This window comes from Salvelinus namaycush, chromosome 27, assembly GCF_016432855.1.
Source record: "Salvelinus namaycush isolate Seneca chromosome 27, SaNama_1.0, whole genome shotgun sequence".
Taxonomy (NCBI): Eukaryota; Metazoa; Chordata; class Actinopteri; order Salmoniformes; family Salmonidae; genus Salvelinus; species Salvelinus namaycush.
In genome coordinates this window covers 16,154,759-16,165,760 of record NC_052333.1, presented here as the reverse complement: position 1 = coordinate 16,165,760, position 11,002 = coordinate 16,154,759, and the positions used below count along the sequence as shown (strand labels likewise).

The following is an 11,002-nucleotide window of genomic DNA, read 5'->3' as shown; positions in this document are numbered from 1 at the left end:
TTGACTAAAGGAGTGTCTTCTGATGTAATGGTTTTTAAATATTTTAAACTGCACAAATGGCATCAAGCTGAATTACACACAATTTACAATGAAATAATATGTTAAAAAGGAGGCATTACAAAACACCATAATTATACAAATATGTCTTTCCTGATTCCCTTACTCTAACAAAAGTTGATAGAAATTCTGGGATTGTTGGTTTATTTGGTGGCTGTATAAAAAAAGCTCTTCCTTTCTTGGAGGACAATACAACTATACTTATTTTATAGGCTTCAAGGCTAGTACTGTTTTATCACTCTGCAGAGAGAAGGCTCTATATGTGTACTCTTAAATGATCAAACTAATCAAAGAATAAATAGAAACCAATCAATCATTTGAAATAATCAATCATCCTAAATGTAGCTAGGTGACAACCACATCAGTCATGGATAAAAAGCTTCCTCGCAGCAGTTATATCAGCTCAAGTAAGAAAAGACAAGTGATGTACTTTGCATCTCCCTCACTCCATTCTTAGGTGTGGTGAGGATTATCAAATCCCATCTCAGCACGGCTCCGTGTGTTACCCAACACAAATCAGAGACAGACAACCAAAAACCACTCGAAAAGACACTTCAAATTTTGACTGTTTTTTTGTTCAGTTTTGTTTCAAAATAAAGACTCACATCATTGTTTAGAGACAATCTACAACAGGAGTTACAAAAAATAGTTGCCCAGGCAATAAACATACACAGGTTTCTGTTATAACTATACACATTATGGTTACAGGTGGTGCTCCTATTCATATACACAAGGCTCGCTGCCCCAAATGTACACCGTGTCGCTGCCGTCTGCCACAGCGGTAATCATGGTTACAGAGGGCAAGACAGGCGACGCCCGGTCTTTTCCCGGGGGACATGGACATATGATATGATACATCACTTTTACAGGACTAATATAGGTCAAAAAAAACAAACACACCACTCTCCTCTTTTCTGTACAACTCATTGTTTCACTTTACCCCCCTGAGAGAGGAGGGGGAGATTGGGCAGATAGAGGGGTTTGAGGTAGGCTCAGCGATGACAGTACACCGTAGAGCTACTTCCTTCTTCGAGACTTAAGTAACAACACCTTTCATATATCATGCCTCAAGATGAGCCAATAGTGGTAGTTTGGCAGATTTGAAATAGGTTGTTGTAGACGTCTGCAAGCAGGAAGTCGCTCCGTTGTGTACGATGTCATATCACGGCGTCTACCTTTAAACTCATGGCCCCTCACCCCCTTCCCTCAGAATTCCTATAAAAAGATCTAAAAAACAAATACAGCTTCATGTTAAAGCAGAAATGACTACTACTAACAGTGTGTCCTGTGGTGGTGGTAACAATCCCCAAACTACACCGCAAACGTTTTGCATGTTCCGTAAGCGTACACCAGAAGGGGGAAACCACTATCAGTTATTTACACTTCAGTCAGACGCCAGGTCTCTCTCTGCGTTTTAAATAGACTTGAAGTGTAAAAAGACTTGTCTCGTTGATTTCAGTGGATTCGTTTCAACTGTGGCTAACAAATGTTTAGTAAATGGATAAGCCACGTTTGCAGTGTAGTTTGGGGGTTGGGGAGGTGGTGTAGTTCAGGCAGTGAGTAGAAGGTCAAACCAGAGGGTGGTGGTGGGAGGGGGCTTTGTACAAGTACTACGCAGTATAGAAAGGGCTTTTCAAAACAAAAATTTGATATTACAATTTACAATATACAACAACTTATATGTCACAACCAAGGAGGTGAGAATATACACTGAAATGCACAATAGTTTTTCTAAGATTTTAGTTTTTTGTGTGAGTTTTTGTTTTTTATATCGTCTGATACCAAAAAGGGTGGTAAATCACTTTTACATTACAAGGGTTTACAAATGTACAATTATACAGTCAGAAATGTGTTCACTACTAGGATACATTATAGATACAGATTCAACATCAAAAACCAGAAAAACTACAAAGTTTTATATATATATTTATATATATATATGCAAAGGTCTACACCAAGTATACACGCTATATATAGAAGCAAGACCGGAAACGAATCTCCCATGCTAAATGATCTGTGTGCTGGTAAGCTCATGGCGTGTGTGTGTAGGGTGCGTGTGTAGCATGTGTGTGTGGTGTGAGCGTGTCTGTTTGTGTATGGTGTGTGTTGTCTGAGTTGGTGACGTCAGACAAATTAAATACGTTTGTTCCATCCCATACTTGCGATAGGACAGTGTGTGCGCCGCAGCAGTAGCAACAAAGTTAAATGATTCTAATTGATTTAAAAGACGAATAAAGGAAAACAAAAAAAAGGGAGAGGAATGGAGGGGTGGGATGCTTGGGTTGGGGGAGGGGCTAAATTAACCAAGGCTTCCTGTTTAGACAGGCCCCTCCCAATGGGCTACCATGGGGGTAAGAGTGAGCGGGAGGGTTGGAGTATTTAAAGAGGGTCCTACATGATGTAATTGGGGGGTAGGATAGTAGTTTACATGATCTCATTAGGAGGGGAATAAAGGGGAGGAGGGGGTATAGGGTTACGGGTGTCGGGAATAATGGGGTATATATGGATAGTAGTTTAAACGATGCCACTAGGCGGGCCACTCCGTTCTTCATGTAGGGTATAGGCCAGGGGTTATGGTACAGAAGACAAGACATTCCAATACAACGTCAGCTGTGCACAGAGAGAGGGTGGTCGGCGTTTATGTTGAATGGCCACCGTTCCTCCAACACCCAGCAGATGATCTACTGCACACGGCTGACGTACATGTTGGTCCGTCTTGTCCTTAAGGGTTAGAGTGTAAGGGTAGTAGTTTACATGATGCCATTGGGAGGGCCACAGAGAGGGCCCAGGTCCACTCCATTCTTCATGTAGTATTTCTCCAGCTTAGCCAGGATGTGTTTGCCATACGTATACTTCCTCAGAGTGGAGATGTGGGGCCGGATCTGATGGGGAGAGAGAAATAAGTACACACACACACAATTGCATAACCATCGATACATATATTTCTAGAGCTTTGAGATAACACGAATGAAAAACCGCTATACAAAATAAATCACACACACACTACTTCTCTCTTTCAAACACACACACACAGGTCCCAACCTTGTGCATTACGATCTTCCTCTGTGTTGGTTCAGCCACGTCAATCATCTTCTGAACCACGTAGTTGGCGTACTGGTCCTTCATCATGGTGTACAAGGCGCTGTGGGGCCCCTCCGTCAGGCTACACACCTCGTCTATCAACACGGCCCGCTCTGCACGGGACGCATGGCTCACACACTTCTCCACCACGTTACTGCAGAGAGAGGCTGGGTTAGCCACGGATTCTGCTTGGCCTTTTGCGTTCTAGGCCAGGTTAACTGTAACTTTGACAACCACAGATACAAAACGGGTTTATAAACAATGTTCCCTCTATGCTACGTACGGGCAAGCAGCTCTCCTGGGACTGTCGCGCAGAATAAATATCAACCCGCGCAGAGAAGCACAAGATTTAACTTCACTCAACTAGTTTTCTCCTTTAGTTAACACTACCTATGTGGGAATTGTGATCGAATCAACTCAAGATCAGCCACTTTCAACGCAACATACCGAAACAAAATTAGGCAAGATATTTTCTTGTAGGCAGAGCGCATTGGAGTAGGATTTTCTGTAATAATGGTTGGGAATAATAATTCATTTTATACAGTGGTTTCTTGTGTCAAACAACATTTTCATTTACGTCCTGGTCTGAAGGACAAGTGGATAAACAGGTTAATGTCAAGCCCTGCATGTTTTTTTCCCAAAAGTCTCATGGAACATAGGCCTACATTGAACACCACACATTGGCTGCTACTGTAGGCTTCATGATAGAACAGCTATTTCCATGTTAAAATGTTATAGGACGCATGTTTTCCATTGTTTTTGATGGTATGCCACTCTGGTAGGCCTACATTATGCTCCAATAGCCACAGTAGTCTACTTAGCCACTGTTATAACTAACTTAAAGCGGTTTGCGCTGAGCAGACCTGAAATTTGGTCAATGACCAAAAAAATTATAAACCAATATGATTGCTTGATGTGCGAGTGTGTACCTGGCAAACTTGTGTTGGCTCAGCCCCAGTACGTTTCCTCTGATCTCAGCTACTATCTTACTCTTGTCCTCCGCTCTGCCGTGTTCTAATACATGCTGGATCACATAGTTACCATACTGGTCCTGGACAGAGAGAGAGATTTACACACAGTTTGGCATTTAGCTACTTGACAAGGCTGAACATTTGTTCAACCAGTTCCAGCCTTAAACACAATACAGAATGTCAGTGTGATGACAATGTCCTGATCTGGACATCAGCAGATGCAAAACAAACATATGAACAATTTTGCAACAAAATGTCTGGTGAAACCGGTGGTGTGTGCGTTTTACCTGCACCAGTTGTTCAGTGTGTTGGTGCAGCTCCTCCAGAATGGGCAGGGTCTGGTCTGGAAGGCAGTGTTCTAGAATACGCTGGATCACTCTACAGCCGTAGGGGTGGGTGGAGAGGGCAAACACCTGCAGAGACACACACACACATTATGCACACACCTAGACCTTAACACACCTGACATAACTGATGGCTCATTCACACACCAGTGAAAGACTGAAGAAAGCCAATTCCCAATGACCTACTTAACTAGACAAACAATCACTAACGTTTACACAACTATCTCCTGAGTGGGAATGGAAACACGCAGGAATGTGGAAATCGGTACAATTGAGAAATCCAAGAGCCCAATCCAATGTGACTAATATACAGACAATCTTTATGTGAGCTGAAAAAACACAATTTATAGTGCATTAGCTCACTCTCCCACAGTCAGCAAAGCACAGGCACAATATTCTCTTTAAAAACACACTCTTTATGGTCATTTTTAACTTTAGCCAGTGGATGGAAGATGGTTGCCTCTGGGTTGCCACTGGGCTGCTGTTGCCATTAACATGGTGACCCACGTGTTCCCTGCAGGCGATGTGTGTGTGTGAGAGAGAGTGTGCGCGTCACCCACCTGTCCCTTGAAGGCGTCTATTATGAAGTGTAGTGCGTGGGGCTGAACACACTCAATACACTTCTGCACCACGTGGTTGCCGTTCTGATCCTTCACACACTTCAATACATGGCCGTCCAGCTCCCGCACCATCTCACTCTGCAACACACACAGGGTTAGAGATAGATGAACACACCAAAGCACACAGTCTATAGTTGTTATTTGCGTGGAGGCTCCTCATACACAGACATGGACGATGTGCACACACACACGGCAGTACAATACGTACTATAACTTGTTGGTCTGAGGGGATGAACTCCAGGGCCTTCTGTATGACTCTACAGCCATACATCTGCAGGGCCAGAGACAGGACATGACCCCTGATCCTCTCTGCTAGAGCCAGCTTTTGGTCCAGACTACCAAACTACACAAAGAGGGAGACCGAGAGGGAGAAGAGACAGAACAGCTAACACAAACACTTCTGGATGATGTACAGTGCCTTCAAAAAAAGTATTCACACCCCTTTAATTTCCCCCATATTGTTGTGTTACAGCCTGAATTTAAAACGGACTAAATTGAGCTGTGTCACTGACCTACACACAATACCCCATAATGTCAAGGTGGAATTATGTTTTCAAAAATGTTTACAAATGAAAAGCTGAAATGTCTTGAGTCAATAAGCATTCAACCTCTTTGTTATGGCAAGCCTAAATTAGTTCAGGAGTAAAAATGTGTTTAACAAGTCCCATAAGTTGCATGGGCTGTGTGCAATAAGTGTTTAACATCCTTTTTTTAAATGACTACCAAACACCTGTACCCCACACACGCAATTATCTGTAAGCAGTGAATTTCAAACACAGATTTAACCACAAAAACCAGCAAGGATTTCCAATGCCTCGTAAAGAAGGGCACCTATTGCTAGACGGGTAAAAATACAAAAAGTAGACATTGAATATCGCTTTTAGCATGGTGAAGTTATTAATTACACTTTGGGTGTATCAATACACCCAAAGATACAGGCGTCCTTCCTAACTCAGTTGCCGGAGAGGAAGGAAACCACTCAGGGATTTTACCATGAGGCAATGGTGACTAAAACAGTTACAGAGTTTAATGGCTGTGATAGGAGAAATCAGACGATGTAACAACATTGTAGTTACTCCACAATACTAACCTAAATGACAGAGTGAAAAAGGAAACCAGTAAAGAATAAAAAATATACCAAAATATGCATCCTGTTTGCAATAACGCACTAGAATAATACTGCAAAAACAATGTGGCAAAGAAATTAACTTTATGTCCTGAATACAAAGCATTACTAAGGGGAAAATCCAACATCACTGAGTACCACTCTTCATATTTTCAAGAATGGTGGCGGCTGCATGTTATGGGTTATGGGTATGCTTGTAAATCGTCAAGGAATATGGTTACAGGACAAAAATAAACAGAATAGAGCTAAGCACAAGCAGAATCCTAGAGGAAAACCTGGTTGAGTCTGCTTTCCAACAGACACCGGGAGACAAATTCACCTTTCAGCAGGACAATAATCTAAAACACAAGGCCAAATATACACTGGAGTTGTTTATCAAGACGACATTGAATGTTCCTGAGTGGCCTAGTTAAAGTTAACTTAAATCAGCTTGAAAATCTATGCAAGACTTGAAAATGGCTGTCTATCAATGGCCAATCTGACAGAGATGGAAGAATTAAAAAAATAATAAAATGGGAAAATATTCTACAATCCAGGTTTACAAAGCTCTTACAGAGACTTACCCAGAAAGACTCACAGCTGTAATCACTGCCAACAGTGATTACTGCTGTGAGTCTTTCTGGGTAAATCTTTAAAATCCTGTTTTCACTTTGTCATTATAGTGTAGAGTCTAGATTAAAAATAAAAAAATAAAAATGTTGAATTCGGGCTGTAACAACAAATGTGTAATAAGTCAAGGGGTATGAATACTTCCTGAAGGCACTGTAGCAGTCAAAACACACAATTTACACACAGAGACAGGCCTGTTAGAAATTAGCCCCCCAAATACACACAACTCAAAGAACTTCTGGATTAGGTACCTGTCAAAAAACACACAATTGCCCACATACACACAGACGGGTCTGATACCAACATAAACGTTCACACAAACCTCAAAGAACTTCTGGATGACGTAGTTTCCAAAGACGTCGACCATGAGTTGATAGGCAGCCTGGAGGATCTCACTAAAGACCAGCTGACGCTCTGCTGAGCTGGCCCTCTCCAACTTCAACTGGATAAACCTGGAGGGGGGAAAATAGTTATTTTCATTATCATCTTTGACTCAACTAGGGATAAAACAGTTACCGGTTTCACGATAAACCACGGTAAAATGCCCAACGATTAGTATTACCGTTTCTAACTTTAATTATCCATTAAATCGTTTGATTACCACAGTTTGAAAAACTCACAGTAAATACTGTCGAGCATCAACCAAAGTTAGCAACAGTCTGACGCAGGCGCAGCATGCAACGTGGGTTTTGTTTTGGGTGAAAACATGGTGGAAGGCAGTGACACTGCTCAGGAGATTTTTCAGCCTTCTAAGAGGACCAAATCTGAAGTGTGGTCGTATTTTGTGTTTTACAAGAGTGCCGAGGGAAACTTAAATCGAAGATGGTCACCCTGTCTGCAGAACATGCAACACTTCAAATCTCTTGAGTGGTCTTCGTGACCACCACCCCCTACTTTATTGCAAATGCAAGGTCAATTAACTTTCAGCTCAATGCATGATGTGGGGACTTCGGAATGGGGAAAAATGGCATGGTTTGTCCATCTAACTTGCTAACAGCTTGTCAATAATGTAAACTGAAGCTTTCAGTGTTACCTACTCTTGTAAAAACACATCTGCTGTTGTATGCGTCGTGTGTCTGCAGACTCTATTCGCCCATTGCACACGATAACTAGTACTTTAGTCACCCAACCAACACATTTTGTTCATTTCAAATCTGTCAGTTGTCGACTTGGTTGTAAAAGTGTTCCAACTGGAGAAACACTATAGACTCCTATACAAGACAATTGTTGGGCTCATTGCAATTACTATCACTGTCTTAAGACTCATTTGTATTTATGTAAATTGTGCATGGGGTCATTGCATATACTCAAATGCAACACAGAAGATGGACTGTGTGTGTGTAATAATAATAATAATTATAAATGTGACAACACCAATAATAATGCATTTGCTATTCCCTATTAGAGTGGGCGTGCAGCAGGCAAACCCAGTGATGCTACTGGTCCCTCATCTACAGTTGTGACAGACACTGAGCAAGCATTTAAAAAAGGCAGGCTGCTTATGCACCCACATCAAAAAAATGCTCAGACCTCACTCCAGCCCTTTCATATTACATTGCATGATGCCATTTCAAACTGTTGAGAGGCCTGGCTTTCTGAGGCTGATAAAGGTGCCGTGCTGCTAATTTAATTTGTTGTTTGTTTATTGGATTGCTTACTTAAGGTTGTGTTCATTAAAACCTGCACTAGGGAAACTTTTACCTCTCATGGCCACAGTGCCATTTTTAATGTTATTATTTTAATGGTTTATGCAAACAAAAAGTGCATAGTGCTGCTAATTTTATTTGTTGTTTGTTGGTTTTCAATATAAAACTTGGTGAAATGATTTCAGTGTATCAGTACTTTTTGAACATTTCCAGCACATTTTAAAACACCCCGATAATACTGATAACCTAGATAACTGATAATACAGATAACCGCGATAATACTGATAATACAGATAACCGCGATAATACGGATAATACAGATAACCCCAATAATACCGATAACCTAGATAATACGGATAACCGCGCTAAAACTGATAATACAGATAACCCCAATAATACCGATAACCTAGATAATACTGATAACCCCAATAATACCGATAACCTAGATAATACTGATAATACAGATAACCGCGATACTGATAACCGCGATAATACTGATAATACAGATAACCGCGATAATACTGATAACCTAGATAACTGATAATACAGATAACCGCGATAATACTGATAATACAGATAACCGCGATAATACTGATAATACAGATAACCGCGATAATACGGATAATACAGATAACCTAGATAATACGGATAACCGCGCTAAAACTGATAATACAGATAACCCCAATAATACCGATAACCTAGATAATACTGATAACCCCAATAATACCGATAACCTAGATAATACTGATAACCCCAATAATACCGATAACCTAGATAATACTGATAACCCCAATAATACCGATAACCTAGATAACCTAGATAATACAGATAACCGCGATAATACTGATAATACAGATAACCGCGATAATACAGATAACCGTAATAGTGATAACCGCAATAATACTGATACTTTTGGTCACTATAAATCGCGATATTACATTTTCATACCGTTTCATCTCTAGATTCAACATGTTCCTATATTTCTGCATTGGCAATGTAAGCTCCAAAACTTTCCATACCAGTAAAGTGTATTGAATTGCATTGAGGGGGTTGAGAAATAAGGAGAGCGGGAGGAAAGAGAGACAGGAGATAGGGATGAGGAGAGAGATGAAAGACATGAGAGAGAGGGATTGACATCATGGTTTTTAAATAGAACATTCCAGTTGTAAAAGTCATGTAGGTAGGCCCAGCATCCAAGCAGACAACATCTGGAGTCCATCATTGAGGATGAGACAGTAGGTCTATATTTTGGTACTGGACAGGAGTGATGAGAGATTATTTGTGTGGTCTACGTCTCTACCTGCTGCCGTGCTGGTCCTGGCTGAACTCGATGTGTGTGTCTCTACCTGCTGCCGTGCTGGTCCTGGCTGAACTCGATGTGTGTGTCTCTACCTGCTGCCGTGCTGGTCCTGGCTGAACTCCATGTGTGTGTCTCTACCTGCTGCCGTGCTGGTCCTGGCTGAACTCCATGTGTGTGTCTCTACCTGCTGCCGTGCTGGTCCTGGCTGAACTCCATGTGTGTGTCTCTACCTGCTGCCGTGCTGGTCCTGGCTGAACTCCATGTGTGTGTCTCTACCTGCTGCCGTGCTGGTCCTGGCTGAACTCCATGTGTGTGTCTCTACCTGCTGCCGTGCTGGTCCTGGCTGAACTCCATGTGTGTGTCTCTACCTGCTGCCGTGCTGGTCCTGGCTGAACTCCATGTGTGTGTCTCTACCTGCTGCCGTGCTGGTCCTGGCTGAACTCCATGTGTGTGTCTCTACCTGCTGCCGTGCTGGTCCTGGCTGAACTCCATGTGTGTGTCTCTACCTGCTGCCGTGCTGGTCCTGGCTGAACTCGATGTGTGTTCTCTACCTGCTGCCGTGCTGGTCCTGGCTGAACTCGATGTGTGTGTCTCTACCTGCTGCCGTGCTGGTCCTGGCTGAACTCGATGTGTGTGTCTCTACCTGCTGCCGTGCTGGTCCTGGCTGAACTCGATGTGTGTTCTCTACCTGCTGCCGTGCTGGTCCTGGCTGAACTCGATGTGTGTGTCTCTACCTGCTGCCGTGCTGGTCCTGGCTGAACTCAATGTGTGTTCTCTACCTGCTGCCGTGCTGGTCCTGGCTGAACTCCATGATGTGCCCAGCAATCTCTCTCAGCTGCAGGTTGGGGTAGCGGTTGTTCCGGAAGTCTTCCAGGAGCCGGCTCCGCCCTGACGGCATCACATCCGACATTCCGTAGCGTAGCCGTGACGACGGGAAGAGCTGGCTGCTGGGAGAGAAGAGGGAGGAGCCAGAACTGGCACTGCGATATTTCGCCTCCGCCCCCGGAGCAGCAGAAATGAAACGACCACTGCCATTGGTCAGCCCTCCTGGGGGGAGGGTTCAGAGAGTAGTGATGGTTAGTACTGATTGGATAACATAATAATAACAATGATAGAATGTTATAATACACTAACCCCAAAAATACAATGCAAGTTGTCAGCATGTTAATAGACTTCATCACTCACCCAGGTTGAGGTTGGATGAGGAGCTGTGATTGGACAGAGATGGGGGTGGGGTTAGGGAGTGGG

General features: G+C 42.8%; 1 protein-coding gene across 6 annotated transcripts in view; it reads right to left on the bottom strand.

Moving 5' to 3' along the window:
- Positions 1-609: 609 nt before the first annotated feature.
- pum1 (pumilio RNA-binding family member 1) overlaps positions 610-11,002 on the bottom strand; it is a 36,001-nt gene continuing 25,608 nt past the window's right edge. For 3 of the 6 annotated variants that reach the window (XM_038966845.1, XM_038966848.1, XM_038966844.1), the window contains 9 exons: positions 10,940-11,002; positions 10,534-10,801; positions 7,131-7,260; positions 5,282-5,416; positions 5,014-5,151; positions 4,397-4,522; positions 4,068-4,189; positions 3,100-3,292; positions 610-2,939 (listed from right to left, as the gene is read on the bottom strand). The exon at positions 10,940-11,002 is cut by the window's right edge and continues 180 nt beyond it. In XM_038966845.1, coding sequence (XP_038822773.1) covers positions 2,808-2,939; positions 3,100-3,292; positions 4,068-4,189; positions 4,397-4,522; positions 5,014-5,151; positions 5,282-5,416; positions 7,131-7,260; positions 10,534-10,801; positions 10,940-11,002 — 1,307 coding nt within the window. In that variant the 3' untranslated portion in view covers positions 610-2,807. The remainder of the gene's footprint in view (positions 2,940-3,099; positions 3,293-4,067; positions 4,190-4,396; positions 4,523-5,013; positions 5,152-5,281; positions 5,417-7,130; positions 7,261-10,533; positions 10,802-10,939) is intronic. The other 3 variants (XM_038966843.1, XM_038966846.1, XM_038966847.1) reach the window with 2 other exon arrangements.